Consider the following 24679-nt stretch of genomic DNA (forward strand, 5'->3'; position numbering starts at 1 on the left):
TTGTAAATCGGTGTAAATCGGTGTAAATAGACAAATCAAAATTCTTATTAAATATTAAAAAGATAAAAAAAATTATTCATTTTTTTAGTATTTTATTAATATTTAATAGTATTTAATATCTATAAGGATTTTTAAATGTTCATAGAGTCAAGATTCAGGATTCATTAATTGAATATTTTACTTTCTCATAATCTTTCTTTTCCTAGGGAATTAATTAAAGTTTAGATGTATGCACAGGAAAAGCCGGAGGCAAATGCCTACAAAGGATCACTTGGATTTGATTTTTCCATGGTTTGTATATTCTTGTTCCAAAAATCACATATATTACAAAAAAGTTTTTATTCTTATCTAGAGAATTCTTGATAAAGATATTACCTATTATATCCAATATATCCAAAAATTAATTTTTATGGGTGTTGTATAAAAATATAAAATAAAAATACAACAATGGCTTCAGTCTCTACGCCAGTCATCAATATTGTTTCAAAATTCAGAAAATTCGATTATTTGCATCCCTCTTCCAGCAACAGCAATCTGATAATGATTCCTGCACGAGACAAAAGCAACAGATCAGAGAAACAATAGATGATCTAACCTGATCATCATATCATATATAACAATCACCTGCCACAAGCCCTGGCAGATAATGCTTCTGGCTCTGGCACACTAACTATTAGATATGAATGCTCAATTAGTTTGCTCTGCTGAAGATGCCAGCACCTGACCCGCTGATCAAGTCCAGTTGAAAACACCCAAGTTCCGTCTGTCCAGACACCTTCAAAAAATATAGGCTGATTATGATGCATCAATGATCAAACTTCATATGAATTTCCAGATATTGGCTTCAATTTGATAGTGGTTCAAAAATGGATATATGATTTTCAAGGACCATAAGTATTTTAAATTTTAGCAAATGAAAAGCACATGCAGTCTTTTGGCAAATCTACCAGACATGTATATTCTAGTATTGTAAACTATAAAAATTATATGGGGAATAATAGACTTGACATTCTTAGTGCAAAAATATGCTAGATGAAGTAACTGAAATTTTTTTATGGGGCAAGGCAAGAGCATCGAATCAAACAATGGAACCCTGACATGCCCACTATTCTATATACACCGAGGAAAAGAAACTATACCTTTGACAGAAGAGCTGTGGGCAGAGGGAAAATTTTCGTAATTTAAGAATTTAATCTTATAACTCTTGCTCTGACTTTGAAAATTGACGTCCTTTCCATATTCAGGTACAGAAACCAAATGTGTGATGTCTGGGTTCAAAATCCCATCATTTAAATTTATCGATTTAGGTGATAATTCCACCATGAGATGATGAAGTGCTTGATCATCACCCCCACTAACTATGCTGTACACATGACAACTGCCAGTATTTTGCCCAGCCTTTATCTCTGAAACATGGAGACAGTTGACACCAGATTGGTGAATATTTTGCAAAAGGCATAGAGGCTGTATTTCACATATTTCCACTGACGAATTATCAGTCTTGCTTCGTAACTCCGGGGTGCTTTGTAACTCCGGGGGACCTGTGTGTGTAGATTGAGAACAAACCATCTTGCTGTCTTCAGAATCATTTGGCATGTTAGAGTTCCCGTGTGGAGCATAGCTGATGCTTTTGGTCTTGTCTTTGGCTTGCGAAGTGACCAGACTGCTGTCTTGTCTTTTCTTTGACAAGTCATTCCTTAAAGATCTCCACTTTCTGCCACCCTGACTACCTCTCCCTGTGCGTGGTCGTTTTTGACAATCAAATTTTTTTTCATCATTACAAACTGAAACCCGCTGCATAAAAGCTTCAACACTGTCAGTTAGGTCCCAAAAAGTAATACTTCCATCAGTAGATCCACTAATCACAATATAAACATTTCCAACTGGGATGTTTTCTGCAAAAGAAAGTTCAGACATAAGATGAATCAAATTTATACCAGAAAACAGGTCCTGGACAGAACATATATGAGCAACAGCCCTCAAAGTATTATAGTATTTTAAAAATTATATGAGAAAGGAACAGTATAGCCTAACTTGTCATCTTAACAAATAAATTATGACATTTCATAAACTAAGCATGACAAGAAAGCACTTCAAATCAACAGAATCTAAATAATGTCATCACATAACAAATTTACGTTTACGAGTAGGGTATTCTTCTAGTTGGGAATTAGGTCATTCTAAATAGGTAAAAGCACATCTAAGAATGAAAAAACTGATAATTTTATTAAAAGTATTACAAACCTATGAATAAGCTTCCTATAACTTATGCACTAAAAGAAAAACCTCGTAAGCTTCGGACTTCCAACTACTTAGGGTATGTTTAGCTTTGCGTGTAGTCTCTCAAACCGATGATCAATTCTTATTGAATGGTGCATTAATGTCTTTGGCAATTTTCATTTTTTGTTGAGTTGAACACGATTTCCTTCACAATTAACATTCAACTCAAAGCTTTGGTTTCTATGCTTTTGCGTTCGACGTGAAAAGATGCATTAATAGTAAATTCTCTCAATCAAAATATACTTTTAAGTATTAGTACACCCAGGTAGAATATGAAAGACCGATACAATCTTCAAAAATGCATTGAATTAGAAATTCCAATCGCAGGTTTTTAAAAATAATAATTAGAAGCAAACCATCATTAGTTATTTATATTGTGTTTGTTTAATTAAAATCATATTTTTCATCTATATATTTTAACATTTTTCAAATTAATTATTTTTAATTTATAACATTAGCATCAATTTTTTAAATGTAATAATAATAACATGTTATCAATTTAAATATATTTAAAAATAATGAAATAAATAATTTTAATATTATTATATAAAATTCATGCTCATTTTTATAATTATGCATTTGTAAGTGTTTTTAGTTAATATCATCCAAACAAGTTTCAATTTGGTTAAAGTACTTTTGGAATAACACTATCCAAACATAATCAAGTTACACTAAATCAACTTTTTACTAAACTTAGGTTTATAAGGTTTAGTTCAACCAAACTTCAATTTGTAAAAAGTATATAATCCAAACACACTAACAACCAATAAGAAAAACTTATGCACTAAAAGAAAGCCCACGGACATCAAAATAGAATCAACGGATTTCCCAAACATGCCCAATAACCCAGGAATGGAAAAATTACTGAAATATCCTTAGCACTGATCACTGAATACCAAATTAACTAGTCATAATCAATTATCTCAGTGAACCGATAGCAGGGTCTTATTTTGGACTGTTAAAAGCAGCCCCATGATCACAAATAAACCCAAACCAAACATTTAGGCAATTTCATCTATGAACTTAGGGTTCTCAATGCCAGTGCATGATGCATCAAGGGTATCATTAATTTTGATTGTCATGCAAAAGGTAACAACCACATTAACTTTTGAAGAGACAAACTTGGAAATAATATAGGCTTATTACAATAGAACAACCACATCCACATGAAAGGAAGGAATTAGGAGTTACAAAACTCATGCCAGTAATCATAATTCATAAGCATGGCATACAAACCTTTATAAGGCTTACACATGGGAAAGATGATATGCTGCAATGTCAAAACAGGTGCCAATAAAGGAACCAGTAAAGCAACGTCAAACCTGCCATCAGGTAACAGGGAAAGAACCATGTGAAATGTAGCAAGAACAATAAAAAAAAGCAGCGAAAAAATTATCATAGAATTTGACAAGATTAAGTGTAAATACCACAAGCGAAAAGGCAAAATTAAAGCCCGTAACATAAGTGTAGCATCTGAACATGCAACAACAACAAAGCAGACAGATATCCTGAAAGATATATGAAATGAAAGGTTAGTTTCAGTTTTTTTTCCCCCCTTTTTGCAGGAAATTAGTTAAGAGTTAAACCAAATACATGATCAAGAAAGCAATATTAGGCATCTTTTCTCATCACCTGGAACCAGAACATTTAACAAGAAAAGCAGTGACTGCAAGATATCTCCAGTCATCATCATGTTTATCTCTGATCAAGTCTGTCATTCCACTTTCAGAAATCAGTGATCCCATTTTAGCATCATTATTTGTATTAGACACATTTTTAGCAACACCAACTATTTTCTCCACATTTTTTTTAGTAGCATCATGTGTAATTGAATATTTGGCTGGCATATCGGTGGAAAGCCACTGGAACGTCATTGATGAGGACAACCCTGACAAAAAACAATCATCAACTCCTTCTGAATTATACTGATAATCGGTTAGGGAGTCATTTTTGTTGTCCAGCCTCCTATTTTTTAATATCCAAGAAGTTAAGACACGCTTTGCACCCACTGATATCAGTAATGTTGGATTATCATTGTTCTCAACAGCAGAATTCAGTTCAATCCTCCCATCAGGTACATCAATCGTATCTGATGAAATGGTGTGTACTTTTGACACACAACAAATTGATCTTACAGCCGATCCTCCAACATGTTCACCAAGCAGTTTTGACATAGACCAATTTTCAGTACCTGGAGAGTACCTGAATCAAACAGACAGGTCAGTTGTTAATAAAGCATTCAAGTTTAGTTCTACAGACAGCAGATAACAATGGTCTTACCGGGTCAACCTCACAGTTCCATCTTCACATCCAGTTGCAATCCAACTTAATTTGGAAAATAAGGTGCAATTGTTATTTTCTCTAACACGCACATCATCAGAGATAAAGCACAAGGAATGTATCTCTCTACCATGGAACTGCATGTGCAAACTTTGAGGGTATATCTTCCCATCTCTATTATGAATCCATTGTCTATGTATATGTATCATTTCATCCTGTTATAATTGGCCTTTTTGTTAGGGTTATTCAGAAAAGTTGTTTGTGATAACAAAAATCAATCATCAAGGACAAAATAGGCCTAGAACCTAATAAAGTGACTGCTGGAAAATAAGTGCTAAAATTAATGCTATAATACAACTGCAGTGCTAAATTTCAAACCCTAATTTTAGTACTTCTTTGACATCTACACCCATGTCATTGACAAAACAGAACAAAGGGATGCCAAACAAGATGATCAAAGGTTCCATTTAAGTAGACTTAGATATGATTGGAAAATTTTTGAAATCTAAAGAGTAAGCACATATCAAGCAATCAGATTCAACTGGGTTTTTATTTAACTTTACCCAGTCCATCCTCATTGTTAGGCTCAACCAATAAAAAAGGCAACATTGAAGCCACGAAAAGGGGCATGAACCCATGAAAATCTTATATATCTCATATAAGCCCAATCCATGTAATGATCTCAAATATAAAGTCACGGTAACTACACAGATTTTCTGACAAGAGTTTAACTACTTTGAGTTTGAGCGGCAAGATCTTGTGTCTAATGACTAATGAGCATGTGCAAATGTATTTTAGGACAGATACAGCAAAAGGAAATGGAAATTGCCCACTAATTTTTTCAGTAGTTCAGGACTTGAGTGCATTCAAAGCAGAAAGCAAACCTTGACAAAGGCAAAGCAGTTCTTCATCTCTGGTATATCACCTAGATGATAGGAATGAGGACGCCGCCATCCACCACATGGAATGTTCACCACCTGCTAATACCATACATTATCATCACGTCTATAATAGGTGGGATTGGTATGCACCAACACCAACAGATTAGTGAGCATGTATATAACTAAGCAGAGTATAGAGATAAGGTAGTCAAAGTACCTTATTCTCATTAACTAAGTTCCATATTATGAAGTCCACTGATGCAAAACCAGCTGCATAGCTGCTTGACAATCTATCACCGTTGTTATCCACAGAAACATACTCAATCAAAGACAATTCTTTCACTTGTTTCATCCCCGTAAATTGCAAATTCAGCATTTCTTTATCATATTCCAGATAGCATATACAACCATCTGCCCCAGTCTAAACCAAAATAAAAATCAACAATTAGAATCAAAGTGAAGCACAACCATATCTGCACTTGCAGGTTAAAATATTAGGAGTGCTCTCAGTGTTATGTTTGGCAAATAATTTAAATTTGGATCACCACAATTAGAAGGGTCAATAGCTGAACATACTGAGCATATCTCAATCTGATTATAACCAAGCTTAGTCACAGAAACACTGGAGACACTTGAAATCCCATGAACCCCTTTGAAATGATTTACAGGAGGTATCTTCGTTTCTTGTGCAGCAGATATGCCCAGCAACAGATTCTTTAGCAAAGGGAACAAAACCATATTACCACGTACATCTCCACATGCTAGAACCTGCAATTATGATTCTAGATGAACTTCCATTTTTAAATTGTAAACTAGTATATTAGTATCATAATATTTTAAAAGAAAAAATGAAAATATCCCATGTCTCTCTTCCTCATGATTAATTATTGAACTATTTCATACCAAGGTCCATTTATCCATAAAAGCATTTTTTGTTAAAAAGCTATTTTACTTGCATCATAAAGACAGATTCTATCAAGTCACTTATAGTTTTCTATTGAAGATCCACCTTAATTGTGGCCACCCCTAGCCTGCCTTAGTTACAACCTCTTTGGTGGCTTGGTCTTTAGTCTCACATAGATTAGAGATGTGGCTTAAATAAAGCTTTTATAGCTTGGGCAGTCCTCACCTTACAATCTAGTTTTATGGGGTTGAGTTAGCTCTAAGTCCAAATTCTATGATTTTCTATAGAGAATCATCAAGCAACAGTGAACACATCAAAATTCCCCAATAAGAATAGAATGTTAAAATGCAGAATATAGATAAATGGAATTAATGAAGCCTACACAAATAATGGCCCCATACCATAATTATCTATTCTTTTCACTCATAGCATGACCAAAACAAAGATGTGAAGATCCTAATCCATGGATGGATGAATACCTCTTCCTCCATGCATGCATCCAAACACATTATCCGTATTCCATAGTTTGATATGAACTCGGCTATACGCAATACATTGTTACTCCTCGTGGAGCTCTGAAGATCAAATTGTGAAGGGTCAGGCAACCTCCATAGTTTCAATGTTCCTCTAGGATCAGCTGTGAAGACATACCTACACAATTGTCACCAGAGAATGATAATATTTTATTAATTTGAACCAAAGCAAAAAAATAAGTATAAAATAAAAGAACAGTTTGTGAAACGGAATGGGGCAAACTAGAGAAGAGTGCAACATAATAGGATCTCCCATTCTCTAGTGCTATGCGATTTATATGGTATGGTGAAACTATGAGATGAGTATGCTTAACATAGTATGAATTGTATGATCTTATGACCTGTTGACCAAAGAGAGACATAACTTGAACTACATTAGCAATAAGTGCATTTCTTTTCCCTGATTAAAGTTTCATAAATGGTATGGAATGCATTTTTTTCTTTTGAATTAACTCATTTTAATAGAACGGTTGGGACACTCATCAGGGATGGAGTACAGAAGGATAGATGATCTAAACCTCACCAACAGGCATCATGTATCTATGCATGGTTTGAGAAATTCATTACCTATATCCCAGAGATTTACACCAATAAGTACCCAAGAGCTGTCTCTCCATTTCAGCTGGCCAAGAAAAACACAATCTCACTGTTGGAGTGCAATCATTGTTAGTAACTGCAACTGCAACAATTGTCATATTTCCTTTACCATCTCCAATAGCAATCCAATCCTCATTACCACCATCAAGATCAAAAGAGCCCTTGGCCAATAAATCCATACAGATAATTGGCGCCCCATTGCTGACCTGGACAAGTTGATTCCACTGAGCACCTCCAGTATCACATAATTTGGCATGGTAGAGATAACCATTATTTGTAGCAACATAAAGAGAATCCTGACAAGAAAAGCGCATACATCGAACATATTCACTCTTGCTGCAACAAAAACGGAGGCAAAAAGGCCAGTCAACATGGAAATCAGTTAACACAACTGAGTATGGACAAAAGCATCTTAAAATCAGTTCCAAATTTCTAACATTAGTAGTCATCCCAAATGAGTTCATTATGTTTTATCCTACCTGTCCATAAATCCAATATGCTCCAACATGTTAGGGATGCAGATGGAAAACATCTCTGTCCTACCTGGGGACTCTTGTTCTTCTTCCAAGCCCATGGACAGAGAAGTATGAGGTCGATGTACTTTAATAGCAGAATCAAACCCAGCCGTTATAAGAAGTGATGAATTTGGGTCGTACAAACATCGCCATATACCCCTTCCACTGTATACAGCAAAGAATACAAATATTTAGATGTGCCTCTAATTCCTCTTACGAGTGAAATAGTGAGAATCTTAAAGACATGAAAGTAAGGACATGTCTGTTGTCATAAAACCTAACAGAGAAAACAACTTAAGTAGTACTCGGGTTATGACTCTTGTGAAGTAGTAAAAGGCTAGAATTGCAAGATATAAGGCAAATAAAACTTGCTTGCACGATTAATTTTACTTTTACAAAGGACAGAATCGAAACATCTATTTGTTGAAAATCCAAGATTCAGGTTATGAAATTCGTTGGTTCATTTAAACCTTGAGCAAATATCAATCAACAAAAAACAGACAATTTTCAACAATAAAGTGAAGCAAGGGAAATCAATAACAATTAAAAGGTGATTTTTTTTTACAGTCAGATCTTTTAAGGATTAACGCAAGATCAATGGCTTTCAATACAAGTTAAAGGGACATGAATTGTCAAAAGTCCAGATAATCTTCAATGCTTATTTGATTAGAGCCACAGTAAATTCCAAATATCAAAAATTAACATTTTAATACTCAACAATGAAGTAGTTATTTTTATTTTTTATGATATCAAGTATTTATGTTTATAACTTACATGTGCTCCTTAATGACTTGCAGTTGTTTACCATCAACTCCCCATATCCGACATGTACAATCCTCACTGACAGTGACAATCAACTGCAGAGACCCAAAAGTAAATATAAATGAAATCTAAGTCAACAAATAAACACAGCATGAGTACAATGTTAATGCTGTCAAAAACATTAAAAACAACTTAAGAAGTAAAATGATCCACAAAGTTTAAGCTAGCAGCACATGAATATCTTTAGAAATATTATTGTACATTTCAAATTTTATGCATTTAATGGTCAATTATAATTAAAGGAACAGGTTACAAGAACACTTAAGAATCTAAGTCACTTGCCACGTATAAGGGAGAAAAATAGGAGTAAAAATCTTGAGTCTAGAAAATAAGATCTGTCTATGTAGAGGTTTTTATCTCAAAGGTAAATAGACATTCCAATAAAAAAAACTACATCAAATCAAAATAGAATAATTAATTTAGTTGTTAACAGTGATCATTGGAAGGGAAATTTAGGAAAACAATAAAATAGGTACGAAGTGGAAAATTTATGAAATAATAGAATAATAATTCTACCTTTTTGTTGCAGTGGGGGAACACAATATGATATAATGAATAAAAATATAGGAAGTTAAACAATATCAGTAATGATATTTTCTTAAGATAAAGCTTTTCATATGTATAGTATAATCAAGAGGGTTATGGTTTCCTTTTTGCTGTTTCATTTATTAAAAGGTCCTATTTAACCTCAGGAAATAAGAAAACTGAATGGCTTACATTATCAGAAATACAGCAGTCCCAAACCCGAGCATTATGACCAAATAAGACAAGGGCAACGGGATCATGTCTCAACGATTGTTCCCATTCAATAGGAACAGCCCAGATCCGTGCACTGCATTAATAAAAGGAGGCCAATCATGCCATGTGTCATTATCTCTTCTAATAATGGACAAAAATCAGTGATATAATAGGACTTAAAAAACTAACTCACCTCCGGTCATCAGAGACAGATACCAGTTTAGATCCACAAGATGACCATACTATTCGGATGATCGAACCTTCATGTCCAATAAGTTTACATACATGAATAGCCTCATAGAGTTGATCCTTTAGCTGGCAGCAATTGGAGGATGAAATACTCCGATGATCACAGTTTTCTTGATGACTTGAAGATTTATTGTGTTGTGGGGCCACTTTCCAAACAATAATCTGCCCGAACCAAACTCTTTGAAGTAATTAAAAGAAAATAGAAACATCAACACATTAAACATCAGGCCATAATGAACTTAAGGAACTTTTGAAAAGGGTAATGGCAAATATTTTAAGTACAATACTGTTATGAAAACCAAAGATAATTAGGCACCTGGACCCAACTTCAGACCAAATAATAGTAAAACTGCCTAGGGATGGATACAAGGAGGGAAATTGCACTATCAATGGTTCAGGCAATGGTCTTGGTTCACTTCTTATCATACATACCTAGTCTTTCCATGTTGGAGCATGCTGTAAAACATTCAGCATACAAAAAGGAATGATTGTATATTTCTAAGTAGATTGATTGTCAATTTGTCATCAAAAGCATGATCTATAAGCTGCTTATATATTTTATGCTTCTCTTCCATGTTCCCCTTTTATAATATTAAGGCCAGGAAGCATTCACCATCATTTACTAAGCAAAAGAAAGGATGAGGGAAGGAATTCCATTTGGTGAATTAGCATGAAATACGTAAGCTGAATGCTTCCTCTACAAATAGCCAGCAAGACTCTATTGAAAAGAATCAACGAGGGAATCGCAGGGCAGACACAAAATGTTCAAAAACAAATTCTTTATATTTTGCCCAACTCTAGTCCTGCATTTCCAAGATCAAGTGCAAACATTAAACATCAGCATATCTCTTACCTCATTAAATATTGTACCAGACGCAATTTGGAGAGCTTCAAGATTGTGACCCCACAATCGCATTGAGTATAGAAGGCACCGAACTATGATCCATTGACAAACATAACCTCATTAAAAAAAAAGGTCTACAAACAAAAAACCAATCCATGTAGTGATGTTGAAACTAACCTGGAGATTGAACCTTAAAAACCAAATTAGAGTTAGGAATATCCCAAATGTGAACTGAATTGTCGCTACATCCTACAGCAAGAAAATGACTCTCCACATTGGAACGAGGTAAGCATCCCTACTACCAATTAAAAAAGGAAAAGTAGCACAAGTTAGAACAACACAGTAAGAATCATTCGTTATTTCAAAATCAAAATCCGGTGAGTACACCCTCTCACTCACTCACTCACCTTGAGGAAGCAAACATCCAAAACCCAGTGACCAAACTTGGGCAACAAATGAATGAGCGTCAACTCAGCGCTCGCGGAAACGCTATCAAATGCGAAGCTAAGCAGTTTCACTCTCGTCTCCCCAAACACAGCAACCACGGTGTCTTGAGGGAAACTAGAAGCAATTCCATGGACGCGAACTCCTTCGAATACAGAGAAGGATCTTATTCTGTTACTCAATTCTAAATTGTACACCGTAATCTCCGAACCCAAACCTGAAGGAAGCGTTGAATAGGTTAAAACAAATGAAGCATAATAAACATTGTGCAATTGAACGATTGGGAAGAACAATACCGGCGAGCAGAAGAGGAAGAGGGAGATTGGGCAAGTGAAGAAAACAGAGAGCTGAGATGTCACCGAGGTAGGGGCCACGATGCATGCGCCATTCAGTTAACCGTTGATCCTCCACCACCGTTGTTCCATTCGCCGAATCCATTTAGCTTCTTCAACGATGCAGTGAGATAGGGTTTAAGCATGAATCCGTTGAACCCACCAAGGGTTTATAAGCTTGCACTTCCTCGCTGTTTCTTTTTGGTTTATAATATGTTAATTCCGAATTCTTAAAAAAGTTTGTATACATATTAAGTAGTTGAATTTATAAAAAAAAAAAAAAAAAAAAATTTCGAGGACAAACAGTTTAATTTAATCTTGATTTTTTATCCTCAAAATTTTTCTGGTTTAATTGTGTGTATATTTTATGTTTTGAGTTTTTGATTTATATATATTTTATGTTTTGAGTTTTTGATTTATATTCTATGTTATTAGTTTGAACTATGTGATTTTGGTTTTCAAACCTTTTCAGCAAATTAAATGTTATTTTTAAAGGTTTAAATGGCCTATAGTTTATTATATGAAGCTCATTTTTTTTCTTCAATTTGTTCCATATGAAAAAATGTTTGTGAACAAATCATTTGATGGAAAAAAGAATGCTTTTGTGATCATTCCTGTCATTATTAGATCATTTTTCACTTTAGATCATGTAGATAATAATTTTCTTTTATTATGATCCTGGTACGAAAATAATTAACTCCTATATTTACCAAAACACAGAAAGTATTTGTACTTGTTTGAATTGTGATAAATGAGTTGATTCATTGCAGATGCTAGGCGTGGATTTTTAGCTTTTATTTTTAGAATTAGGAGATTTGATTGTGTTTTAATTGTCGATAATGATTAGGCATGTTTTAGGAAAAGAGAGTAAATTAGAATTAGTCAACATGAATAAAAAAGATATGTAGTCTCTTTTATGAGTTGAATAGTATTGAAGTTTCTGTTACATAATGAGTGAATTAAGCATTGGTTTCTCTTTTGGTTATTAGATTAGAATCTACTTGGTTTTCATTAAAGATTTTCATACATTGGTACGAATCTTCAATGGAGTTATCACTCTCCATATAGTGGGACATCTTTACTGCAAGTATTAATAGTAATACTAATCTCATTTTCTTTAATTTTTATCCTCAATAAAAATAATCAACTCAAGGATGACTGTAAGCTGTAAAAAAAGCAAGATTCTATAAGGATCTTATCAACTTCAGACCTGGTGTCAAAGAATCTAATCTAATACAACACATACTTCCATAAGTACAAATAATGTGGCTATCAAGAATGACAAATAAACTTATACTCACACGCATGAAATGTTACGGCTGCAGGTTGCGGAGGAAATTTTATAAGTACGTCTATTAGCAATTTAGGGGCTGCGAGTGATTTCATGACTTACCTCAGAACAACACTTCAGCTTCTTTGGGTTATACGTATTCCTAGAATTTGTACGGAAAGCGATTCAGTTTATAGTACAATTAATTCAGAAGAATATGGGGTTTGCCATTCCTGATATCATACTGTAATCTAGAGCCTATGTTCTTCTGTTTAAGACCTCAAAATTTGAAGAAAAGGATTAACAAGCTTTCATCGGCAACTCTACACACGTTGTATCGTCTGTACTTTTCATAGCATATTTGAGGCAGGGAAAAAACTTACTGTTTGAATGATTATAAAATTAAAATCTTAATTTTAAAGTGAAAAAAATTAAATATAGGAATAAAAAATACATTTTATATGTAGAACTATTTCCTGTTGTCATTCCCAAACTTTTTTTCAACAACAAATTTTGCAAAATTAATTCTTTAAAAAATAAATCAATTTAAAATCAATTATACTAAAATAAATATCAAAACATACCCAATTTTTTTAACGTTCCCGACACCCCCAAAACAGCTATGGATTAATACTGCCTGGCTCTGGCCAATGGCCGCCGCAGAAGGGAATACAATTGCAGAAGATAGATGAGCATGAAATTGCAAATCGTCACGTAAGAAATAGTGCCACTTTCGTACGAAACAAACAGTACACTTGGCACTATACTTTCATATGAACACTTGTCTTGATCAAAATCAAAGTATACCCCAAACCAAAAATATAAGCCCATTCAGGCAACGGCGTTCGGTCTTCAACACAACGACAAAAGTCACTTCCCAGCTTGAAATCTAACTTAATTCGACATAATCAAATATCACTCCCTAAGCTAAAACCGTATTCATGTTTATATTGCAGTTCAGCCATGGCTTTTGACAGCCAGTTCAACTGCTTTGATATTTCCCATTTCGGGGTCGCGGTGAAGCAAAAATTAAGAAAAAAGTTTATGACCTCCACCATTTCGCCAAACACCTCGCACAGGCAGCCCTCCACTAGAGTCATCCTTGTTAGCTTCTGAGTTTTCTGTTGTTGCAGGATCTGATTGATCAAGAAGGGCCGAAACAGAACCATCACCAAGGCGCACTCTCAGGAACTTAGAAGTTTTCTTGCGTTGCTTGTTCCCACCACCCCCATCCTCTCTACTTTGATTAGATAAACTGTCGTTTGATGTTTCAGTGTGCCCACTAACCCTCATCGTAGGTTGACTACCAGAATTTGTATCAATCCGCTGCTCGATTTTTAATTTGCCTCTGTCACTGCGGTAATCACCCCTTGATAACACCTCAACCTTCTCTTCTGAAGATTTATAACTTGCCTGTAGCTGATGTACGGTGCTTAAAAAGCTATCTGCTAATTTCTCTGTGGAGTTACTCCCCCTACCATCTACAGACTTACCTTTACCTTTCTTGTTTACACTACTGTCTTTGCGATGGATGCTAGAGCTGCCTAGAACCAAGTTATATTCCGGTAAAGCATTTCTTTGCAAACTAGCATTGTGAGCATCAACAAGCTCTTTCTGCTTCTGAGAATCCGGACATAGTCTTGCCAACTCAAGCACAAGATGAGACAAGCCAAACTGCTGCACATAGTCCAGATATGTACCTGTATCTATTGTGCCTTGCCGATATTGGGCAGATATGTCTTTAAATATAGTGTATCTTTCTTCATCAAAATCCAGAGCACCACGAATCTTTTCAACCAAGGACTTGTTAGCAGACTGAACATTTTCCACATTTAATGAAGACTTGCTGCTTGCAGGTAACTTACTCACTTGTGCAGCAGAAACTGGAGGAAAATCAGAATTTGAAACTTCAGCAGAGTTATTTTCGATAAGATTTGGAGCAGATGCAGAGTGTACTATTCTGCCATTGTCCCTTGATGAACCAGCAGGTAACTGTCCATGAGAAGTTCTCTGTGTAGCCTGAATAGAACCAGCATAAGTTGATGGTGAAAGACCACGAGATACTCCAAGAGCATTACTTGTTGACAGTTTAGATTGGGAAGAATTACTTGATGATTGTACTGCCAGTCCACGACCTGCTGCTGGCCAAGCATTACCAGCATTACCAGAATTAATAACGGTTACTTTTCTGTTTCCATGCCGACGCAAACGTGCAGCCATAGTGTTACCAGATGAACCTTCAGATTCATTTCTGGACCTTTGCTGGCCATTGACAGAAGCTATGGGCAGCGGTGGAAAGGAAGAATCTTCCAGAGGTCCATTCCTAGAGCTATGCCCCAAGGCTTGAAGGTATCTTGAAGCTGGTTCAGAACCAGCTGTAGCTAATGATTCAAATGGCTGAAGGATGGAATCGATATCAGCATTCCCATCATCAACAGGAACTTGCCCACTACTTGATGTTGATTGATCCCGGAATGTTTGCTCTGCATTAGCTGTCTCCAAACTAGCTTCAATGGCCATAGACAGTTGATTTTCAGAAACATCACGACGAAACGAACGGCCTCTTCCAGCACCACCTCTTCCACGGCGTTGGTCATGTTCATTACCATGTCGGTATCGAAAGCTAGTTGGTATCTGTAAGGGGGGATGAAAGCTACAGTTACTTCCATTAGGGAGTGAAAAGCATCTACGAAGTAATTTGTCATCAAAAACTAACAGTACTAATGGACATGAGAAGTCAGTTCAAAAGAAAAGATTGTCATTGTACATGCCTGAAGAGCAGCATTACGCTTAGATCGTGACATCCGCCCTCCGTGTTCAATAGCATTATGCCTCTAAGCCATAAACAAGGAAAAAGAAGATCAATAGTGAAGGAATAATCTCCACAATAACACTGACACATCTAATAAATTTTTTGTTTAGGATAAGAATAATCATCATCCAAACACATAAACATGGAGAATCATTAAGCAGCTGCATGAACAGCACAGACACATTCCAAACATTAAAAATAGAGGCAAAACAGAAAAGACCCATGTGCTATAATTAATCAGTCACCTTCATCTCAGATTCAGATTGAAAAACAACAAATTTCTTAGCAAGGCAGGCCTCATCTTCACATAAGAAGTGCTCTTGACGGAAGTGGATCTGGACCAAAAGACATTTTGTCAAGACAAATACATTCAATTCCAATGACAGGAAAGATCTTGTAACCCATCTAGTTTAAGAGAGCAAGAGAAAAGCCTAATGCAGATATCTTGCCTCTAGGTCATCATAATTCTTATAGTATTCATACTGGCCTGGATGCTGCCTGCATTAAGTACAAATGTTATGAACTTGCATTTAAGACACAACTATTGAGCACCGGATTATCTTAGTTGTTACCTTTGGCATATATGACAAGTATAATGTTCTGTAGACATATGCATATACAGTTCATTGTCCCCATAAAATGGGGTTCTACAGAATTCACACATGGGATGCCCCATAAAACCACCTCTCTCACTCTCACTTCCGTCCACCTCAGAATCACCTGTGCTTATGTGTTGATTCAACTGTGCTCTGGTGTATAGCTTTTGCTCACATATAAAAACCTGCATAGAAATGTTTACAAGACTAAGAATCAATCAAAAAGCAAAACAAAGATTACATACAAAACATGTTATCCAAGAAATTCATGAGACACATGGAAATCTCACCTTCCTTCCCTCCAAACATAAACCGCACATATGCAACTTATGACGATGGAATAAATGACCCTTCAACTGCCCTATATTCCTAAACTTTGCTCGCCGCCTTGAGGCAGCATCCTGCGGTTGCTCCTCCATCTTGTCACATACACTGCACGAAAGCCTGCACATAGCCTTGATCATCTTGTAATGGTCCACATCATCAAAAAATGCATTTGTATCCTCATGGTACCAGTATGATCCAACCTTGCCCTCCCTTACCTCCGAAGGAAGGGCCGAAAAGTCATTAATCATCCTCGTATAATCTCCAAGAGCCTGGGAGTATGCAGTACAACGACAACAAAAAAAGACAGCACCAATTAAAATAACGCAAAATTAGCAAATTAATCCCCGCTGTCAAGGTTTTAAGCAAACATGACACGCTTAAAGGCAACAATTTTGAATTAAAACCACGGTTTCCTTATCATACAAGTTTAACTAGTAATGAATTGATAAATTCAGCAGTTTAGAAACAAGTAAAAAACTTGAAAGAAATACATGCTATTCCGGATGCATTACAATAAAGTTAATAAAGATATCTTCGGTTCAAACAACACCCTCATTATAATTTTCTGAAAAGTAACTATCTCGTTATGTGTGTATATATATCAATAATATAGTTTTCTATATGATATATAATCTTGGTAAAAGTCTTTTCTTTCTTGCATAAAATTCCATAAAAACGAGCGCCATATTTAAATTTCTCAAGCCGAAAGCAGAAAAAATAAGTGACGCAGAGACAAGTGGCAGTGATCTAGTAAAAAATTCAGAATATGCTTAAAATTAGGGCGCTTGAATAACTCGGGACAACTCCAAACTAGAGACAAGAGATGTGAACGATTCTTCTAATTGATAAAATACAATCCACATGATAATCCAACAGAACAGTAGGTGTGAATATGGCAGCGATGAAAGTTTAACTCGGCCAATCCAGAGCGCAAAGAGTAGCAATAAGCGACGACTCCTCATTTAGGGCAAAAGATGCGAAAGAATTGATCGAATCGAAAAATGACAGAAAGCAATGAATAAAATACTAGGGAGAAGAGAGCAGTGGGCAGTGGTGAGACCTTGGTGACGAATACGAGGTTGCATTGGGTCTTGCAGATGCAGCAACGGCGATCGTCGCAGATGAAACGGAGGCGAGCGACGCACGTGGAACAGACCTCCCGGTGCAGACAGGGTCCGTAGGCAAGCCATTCCAAAGGCTCGGCGCAAACGGCACAGCAATCGTCCATCTCTTGTCTCTGGGCGAGGTCTAGGGTTTGAAACGGTTGGGCTTTTTGATTGATTAAATATTGGAGTTAGTTGGCGATGTGCGTGGGGCGGAAGGCGGAAGAAAGAGATCGAAGCTTCTGCGAAGCGTGGGAAGGGGAAGAATAAGTTATGTTATGTGTGCTTAGATCGAAGATAAAAAGGGTTAAAGACCCCAGCCACCAGCCACCGCCTCGTCAAACCAAATCCAACCCCTCACCCTTCCATCTCCCTTTTTTTTTTTTTTTTTTTTTTTTTTTTTCCCCCTCTTATCAACAAACATTCATTTATCCTTTAACTTATTCATCTATACTAATATTACTTTTAAATTTAAATAAAATATAAAAAGACATAATTTTTTTTAATTATATAATGAAAATAATAATAATCTTATGTGAATTAATTATTTACTTGGCCTATGAAATAATATTCAATCATATATGGGGAAAAAATGAAAGTTGTTCAATTATATAATTGATAGGATAAATTTCGTGAACTAACTTAACCTAATTATTATTTTTTATTTGTTTCCATAATTTATCGACTGGATCTTTTTTTTTTTTTTTAAGTTACTAATTCACATGTAAATTAGTACTTCCATCAAACCAAATCACATGAAAATTTAATTAATTTGTATGTTAATTAAAAAATAGTTAATATCATTTAATTGTATTAATCTTAATTAAAAAAAATTCTTATACTATTTTTTATTGGAACTTGATATCGAAAATTAAAACAATTTTAACAACAATATAATCTTCATTAAATGAAAAACATTTTTGGAGATTATATAATTAAATATAATAAAAAAATTCAAATGTGCTTATGTTCACATTTATGTTTTTTTTATATTTAAATTTAGAGTATAACTTTACACATCGTTTTTTTTTATTTTTTATTTTTATATAAATCTCATTGATAAGAAATTTAATGCTTAATATTACATGCATATACTTAATAAGTCATAAATGTATTAAAATATTAAGTGTTAATTTTTTATTTATGACCAAAATTACTTATTCTATGCTAAATTTAAACGAGACAAACATTGATGAGAAAAATCGTAAAAGTTAAATATACTTTTAAATGGAAAAAAGCGATGACTTTGGAATTATTACGACTTTGCTGTGTTTGGATGATTAGAGTAATAGAAAGGAATAGAATAAGAGTGACAAAAATATAGGAGAAATAAAATAATAATAAAAAATATATATGTTGTTTAAATGAATATATAAATAAAAAGGAAAGAAGTGAGATTTTTTCACTGTCTGAATGAATGGAAAAGTGGGTAAAAAGAAATGAAAATATAACAATATATTTTTCACTGTTTTGCACCTTTATTTTAAATTTTTTCATTTGACAATATATTTAAATTTAAAAATCTATGAGCGATAAATGAAAACTTAATACCTGTAAACTAAAGTTAACATAATCATCATTTTTGTTCACTATTGGTTTTCCAAAAACTTAAAAGTTATAAATGTTTTAAGAGCATAAATTAATTATTTAAGATTGTGACATAATATGGCTTTTAATTAAAAAAAACTCTAATATATAATTGATTGGAGTCAAAAAAATTTTTTAAAAATGTGAATTAATAAAAAAAATTTTTAGTAATTTTAATTACATTAATTTTTTTAAAAAAAATAAGTTGGAGATTGAATAAGCGTAATCATACTAAAAATTTTCAAAAAAGTTGATTACTAATTTTAATTTTACATGAATCGTCTCCTACACTAATTTAAACTTTTATTTACAAAAAAAAAAATCTTAATTTGAGTATAATTAAATATTTCTTATTTTTTTATTCACCATCAATTGATTTAAATTCTCAATAACATGCATGTCAGTCATTGTAATTATTTCCCTCATGATTTTTATCTTGCTTTTAAGAAGAAAATAAATGTGAGAAACATAATGGGAAATATTAACTATTTTTTTACAGCAACGGGAAATTTAGTTAAAAATAAATAAATTCATGAAAACATCTTTTACATGTTGCAAATTAATTATTAGTATACACCATGAAAAAAAAAATACTTTGCTTAATATATAATTCGTTTTATTTTGTGTATTTGGATTATGTCATCCTAGTAATCGAGATTTGTGACTTTTTCTAATGAGTGATTAAATGTTTTATTAAACATACAGTTGAGAAGGTCTTTTCTATCAAACATTCAATGTGTGCAAACAGAAAGAAATTTCCTACAGTACGAACCAGTAAAAAATTTCACATGGAATAAGGCATCGTTCTTGATGTGTGAGACCATATACATCCACAACAACAAACATGCTCTTCCTTCCAGAACTTCCTATCTCAACTGAATTAGTAAGGCCTCAAAAATGCTTCAGGGAACAATCTGGGGAGATTCCTATTCTTGGCTCGCACTATCAGGTAATACACACCATAGCATGGAACGTGAATTAGCGCGAGGCACAAATACCTGCATCGTATATAGACTCATCAATGAAACCATTTTTATGCAAGAAAAGCCAAGTCTAAGAATAAGGCAAGACTTGAACAATTTTAAAGTGTGTGTCACGCACCAGATAGGAGCCCACTTGTTATTAAGCTCAAGAAAGGGATATGGCCACCTGTTAGGGAACAAGAACATATTTTTACAACTAATTGATGTACAAAAAAGCTTGTGGCTCACAGAGAAAAGGGAGGGAAATATTTTGAACGTACCATTTGAAACCAAAGGCGTGGATGATCCATTGGAAAATGACGTAACCACAGCTCCAGAGAACAAAATAGGAGATTCTAAACCAAGGAAATGGCTGGCAATAATGTAGCAACATCAAAACCGTGAGCCTAATGGTTTTAAACCAGTGCTTAATTAAATTTATTCAATGGTGTATCACACTTACGAGATTGTTAAGAGCTGTTTCCAGAAGGAGGAAAACTGCATTCATTGCATGCATGCAACCCATCAACTGTCAAGTGCAAGGGCCAATAAAAATCGATGAGTTTCTTTCTTACAAGGATCAATTATCATACAATCAGTGGTATAGACAGCAATGACTAGGTGAAGTTTATCAATCAATCTAGAATATGAGGAATTTGTAAATAATCTTTAGCCGTAAGTAATTTTATTGCTTGAATGCACAAACAGAGTGAATGAAAGGAGAAATATGCTCTAGGAACAAGAACAATTAGTTTACAGAAAGGGTTATACTCACCGGGTTTAGTCTTAAATGAGAAATTGATAAGAATGGGACTATAATACACCAAAATACAATGTCTGTTAGGATAGCAGCCCCTGCACATGTCTGTTAAATGCAGCATATCAATTCAACCTGAATATTGTTGACAAATTATAAGGGGAAAAAAAGCATAAGAAAAGGAAATAAAAAATTCTTCATTCTAGGTTCTGTGAATTGTTTATAAACTGCAAAAGCTAGGCCAAGTGGCTTATGCTTGCCTGTGGCTTAAAGCTGTTGTCTTACATTTGAACTTCAGTCTTTAACTTCATCATTGTCAGTATTTCTCTCTGAGTAATGATTTCGATCAATAGATACATAATCGAGAATATTCCATTCTTTTCCACATGTACTTGATAAATACTAGTAATTAGGGAAAAACATCATACACAATCCTTACATTTACAAATGAGAAGAGTCTATATCAAAACAAGATTATGTGATAATACATATATGGACGCTCAAACTTTTAGATCCCATAATTCCTTACCATTATTCCAATATCTCAACCAAACCTCTCAATCCACCCTACCTATATCATACCATGACTATTTCCCTAATACAGACAATCAACTGCTTTTTTACAGTCTTTCTGAGTCTCCTAGTTTTCTCTTAAACAAATTTATCTTATATCTTGCATACCTCGTATGTAACTATGTATTTTGATAGTAATCATTATATGATATAAATAATAAATAAATAAAAAAAGGAATTTGGCTTAAATTCAAACACAGATAAAATCAACTGTTTGAAAGCTGCTAATACATTTAGGCCTAAAAGGAAGAATCAAGCATAAACCGGGGGCATGTGCTAATTATCTAGCATATCAGTTAACCGACACTAAAATGGCCATCATCAAGTAGCAATTTCTTTTGTAATTTTCCCGAGGAAACATTGAATTCGAACTGTTCGACTCGACCAACCTGATATGTAGTTTGCATAAGGTAACCCCAAAACCCTGCTCTTTGTTGAAACTCCTCTTCAACATATTGGCTTTCCAACATGGTGGAACCTTTGACGTCTTTCTCTTGATAGGTGGTTAAGTCTCTAGACATTGTCTCTTCTACATCCCTTCTCAGAAATTCATCCCTTCCTCCATTGTGAATAAAAGGTTTACTAAAGAGTTGCCAGCATCCATATGCAGATACAATGGTCCCCAACTGCATTCAGAGTTCCGAAGAACAAAATTGAAGTTGTTAATTATAAAAAGAACAAAACTTAGATGAAGTTATTCAGATATTTTTAGCACTGTTCTGTAATCAAAATTAAAGTTTGGTCTGAATAACCCATGTGGAATTTTAAAACAATCATTTATTATGCGAATTATCAATGCGAAACTTTAATTCTTATGGAAAAAACAACACAATAATACTTAAGAAACTACAACAAAATTTTGTTATTACAAAAACAGCAACTGTTTTAATTTATAGGTCTTCTACTAACTCCTACTTTCCTAGAGAACGTGATTCCCACTCCCATACCATCTTAGACAATGAGCTTAAAACAGATGAGATTGTCATTCTTGTCATACCGCAAAATATATGGTAACCAACGTGAAAGTCCACCTGCAAATAAATGCAGTATAATTAAAGGGTCTTCACAGAATAAGAAAACAGTAGAATTGGCATGCTATTCAATTCCTTCTAGAGTTTTCTAGTCAAGGGAACATATTTATTATTGGAGCAAACCATAGAAAGAAAGACAAGTAATAAAATGTTCTACCCTTTGGCAAAGAGAGTGCTAAAATGGCAATTTTAGAGCAATAAAATAAAGATTGGAATTTGGAAAGCATACTCTGTGTAGTAAATAAAGATGCTTGCATCATATACGAGAACGTCCCAGAGTAAAAAAAGGAGCATGATCACAAAAGAAAGAAAACGGGTACAAAGAAGGCAAAGAGGGTGCAATCTTCGCCAACAACTAGTCCATAGCTGTGAGGTGCTAACGTGACCTTTGGGCAACACATTGACGACAACTTCATGGTCAGGTCGAGACAACAAAAGGCTCTCATAGGTTGTCTCAAAATCTCTTTTGGAAGCTCCTTCGTTCATTCCCAGCACCCACAAGGCACCCACAAAGGCCATGCCCACCATGCCAAAACACACAAAATCATACCATGCTATCTCCAATGCCATCACCGTTAAACGTGGTGGAGGCACAATGGCTTTGGAACTTAACCACTATGTGACAAGCATATACACATTTCTAGGCTCTCATAGGGGACTGGTAGTTTAAGTTTGACTGTCAGGTTTGGTATCTCTCGTGCTCAACTTTGACAAAACAAAAGGTTACACGCGTTTAGACACATTTGCTGTTGAATAATGAATTCCAATTCTGGGTACTGGAATTTGGACGAGACAAAGTTAAAAAATAGGATAAGCATTTTTAGGGAGTACTTTTCAACCAAGAATTTTTAGGATTTTTATATATATATATAATAGCGTTTGCAGAGTTTTTATTTTTTTTACTCTAATCTCTCAGATCTTTCGATATATTACTTTTATTATTTTATTTTTAAATTATATTTGATTTTTTAAAAAAGAAATTATATGACAATAGAAAAATATCATAATATAAATTATTTATCATAAATATAAAATATATTTTACATGTGCTTAATAATATATTTATTATAAATTTTATGTATAATATAATTTATATGTTAAAAATATTTATTTATGATAAATGTTAATTATATAAAATAAACTACTATCTCATCATAGACTGATTTAAAAATATGATATGTTTGGATAAATTTTCCTATAAATATTTATAGATAAAATTAAAATTACAAATTATAAATTAAAATTAACTTATGCATAAGTTAAAATAAGTTTGTGCAAAAGTTAATATATATATATATATATATATATATATATATATATATATATATATATAAGTTAATTTTACTAATGTAAAAGTTTATTATTATTTTTTTCTTTAAGGTTTCTGAACCATAAAAAAAATTATAACCTATTTGTTGACAAAGTATCTTATCCCAATATTTAAAAATGTAATTCCAAAAAATTCTTCTTGTTTCCTGTTGACCGTAATGAAAAGGAGTGCAGACAAGTTTAAAAATATGGGTCTTATAAGCAACATGGGCTTAAGAATGTTGGGCAAGTGATTTTGTGCTCATTGAGTTGTTACATTTTGGCCCATACTCTTTACCTTGAAAATTTATTTTCGAACACACCTTATCTCATCTTTCCATTCCCCAATTTTATTTTTTTTATCATTATTAGTAAAATACTTTTTGACCAAAACTTGTTTCCAATTGTGTAATAAGTTGAGGACGGATTTTATTTTTTTATCCATAGAAAGAAATTATAAAGACGGTAATCAATTTTTTTTTGTGCTATGTAAACTTCCATCATGTGTTATATTAATTTGTTTTATTTTATTTATTTGTATTGGTTATTTTGTGATTAAATATAATTTACTAGTTAAATTAACTTGATGGCCAAAGAGATTTATTTCAGTTCGATTCTTAGTATAAATAAAATAAAATAAAAAGAGTAAAATAACTTCATAAATAATAAATGAAGCGGAAATATGAACCGAGTTAAAATTAATCAACATATTCACTTGTAATATCAACGTAACGTGAGATATTACAAAACAAGTGAACAATGAAAAAATGCAGCAATGTAAAAAATAATAGCACCAAAATATCCTTAGCAAAGTCATCCTCTTCCTTTGTTATATATATACATCTTGTCGTAGTGTCTAACTGTGGGAGTGTTGGTATCTTCAAATTAATCATTACTTGAAGATCATGAGCCAACTTGTCAGACATCTTAAAAA

At 33.8% G+C, this 24679-nt stretch overlaps 3 protein-coding genes across 4 annotated transcripts; all 3 read right to left on the minus strand.

Moving 5' to 3' along the window:
- Nucleotides 1-271: 271 nt before the first annotated feature.
- LOC109797697 (Transducin family protein / WD-40 repeat family protein) lies at nucleotides 272-11624 on the minus strand. Its single transcript, XM_020357810.3, has 20 exons — nucleotides 11384-11624; nucleotides 11051-11304; nucleotides 10821-10938; nucleotides 10653-10735; nucleotides 9744-9961; nucleotides 9530-9644; nucleotides 8765-8847; nucleotides 7955-8155; nucleotides 7446-7811; nucleotides 6825-6996; nucleotides 6018-6209; nucleotides 5659-5862; nucleotides 5445-5537; nucleotides 4561-4775; nucleotides 3913-4482; nucleotides 3708-3788; nucleotides 3517-3602; nucleotides 1140-1895; nucleotides 625-775; nucleotides 272-547 (listed from the first exon to the last, which is right to left on the minus strand). The coding sequence occupies exons 1-20, from the start codon at nucleotides 11523-11525 to the stop codon at nucleotides 484-486; spliced, it is 4164 nt and encodes a 1387-aa protein (XP_020213399.1). The 5' UTR covers nucleotides 11526-11624; the 3' UTR covers nucleotides 272-483.
- A 1780-nt stretch (nucleotides 11625-13404) lies between these two features.
- On the minus strand, nucleotides 13405-17908 carry LOC109796217 (uncharacterized). The gene is made up of 7 exons (XM_020355900.3): nucleotides 17485-17908; nucleotides 16388-16693; nucleotides 16074-16282; nucleotides 15951-15999; nucleotides 15747-15836; nucleotides 15461-15523; nucleotides 13405-15323 (listed from the first exon to the last, which is right to left on the minus strand). Exons 1-7 carry the CDS (start codon nucleotides 17650-17652, stop codon nucleotides 13719-13721), a joined length of 2490 nt encoding a protein of 829 aa, XP_020211489.1. The 5' UTR covers nucleotides 17653-17908; the 3' UTR covers nucleotides 13405-13718.
- A 1871-nt stretch (nucleotides 17909-19779) lies between these two features.
- Nucleotides 19780-23142, minus strand: LOC109797042 (protein rolling protein). Of its 2 annotated transcripts, none has more exons than XM_020356935.3 (8): nucleotides 22667-23142; nucleotides 22404-22437; nucleotides 21796-22032; nucleotides 20852-20941; nucleotides 20540-20605; nucleotides 20358-20449; nucleotides 20216-20263; nucleotides 19780-20112 (listed from the first exon to the last, which is right to left on the minus strand). In XM_020356935.3, exons 1-8 carry the CDS (start codon nucleotides 23005-23007, stop codon nucleotides 19995-19997), a joined length of 1026 nt encoding a protein of 341 aa, XP_020212524.1. In that variant the 5' UTR covers nucleotides 23008-23142; the 3' UTR covers nucleotides 19780-19994. The 2 variants fall into 2 exon arrangements, with proteins under 2 accessions (XP_020212524.1, XP_020212525.1); XM_020356936.3 differs by having other exon boundaries at nucleotides 22354-22437; nucleotides 22667-22782.
- Nucleotides 23143-24679: the final 1537 nt, after the last annotated feature.

Source organism: Cajanus cajan, chromosome 6, assembly GCF_000230855.2.
Source record: "Cajanus cajan strain Asha chromosome 6, NIPB_CcT2T_4, whole genome shotgun sequence".
Lineage (NCBI taxonomy): Eukaryota > Viridiplantae > Streptophyta > Magnoliopsida > Fabales > Fabaceae > Cajanus > Cajanus cajan.

Bases quoted from the DNA above. Each gene is read 5' to 3' on its own strand.
- LOC109797697 (XM_020357810.3), bottom strand. From the start codon at position 11,525: ATGGATTCGGCGAATGGAACAACGGTGGTGGAGGATCAACGGTTAACT. The intron at 11,305-11,383 runs GTATTGTTCTTC...CGCTTCCTTCAG, and splicing joins TCTTCCTCTTCTGCTCGCCG to GTTTGGGTTCGGAGATTACG. The intron at 548-624 runs GTGATTGTTATA...TGTCTCGTGCAG, and splicing joins TCTGCCAGGGCTTGTGGCAG to GAATCATTATCAGATTGCTG.
- LOC109797042 (XM_020356935.3), bottom strand. From the start codon at position 23,007: ATGGCATTGGAGATAGCATGGTATGATTTTGTGTGTTTTGGCATGGTG. The intron at 22,438-22,666 runs GTATGCTTTCCA...ATTTATTTGCAG, and splicing joins ATCTTTATTTACTACACAGA to GTGGACTTTCACGTTGGTTA. The intron at 20,450-20,539 runs GTAAGTGTGATA...CATTATTGCCAG, and splicing joins AAACAGCTCTTAACAATCTC to CCATTTCCTTGGTTTAGAAT.
- LOC109796217 (XM_020355900.3), bottom strand. From the start codon at position 17,652: ATGGACGATTGCTGTGCCGTTTGCGCCGAGCCTTTGGAATGGCTTGCC. The intron at 16,694-17,484 runs GTCTCACCACTG...GCATACTCCCAG, and splicing joins ACCTCGTATTCGTCACCAAG to GCTCTTGGAGATTATACGAG. The intron at 15,837-15,950 runs GCAAGATATCTG...CTTTTGGTCCAG, and splicing joins AGAATTATGATGACCTAGAG to ATCCACTTCCGTCAAGAGCA.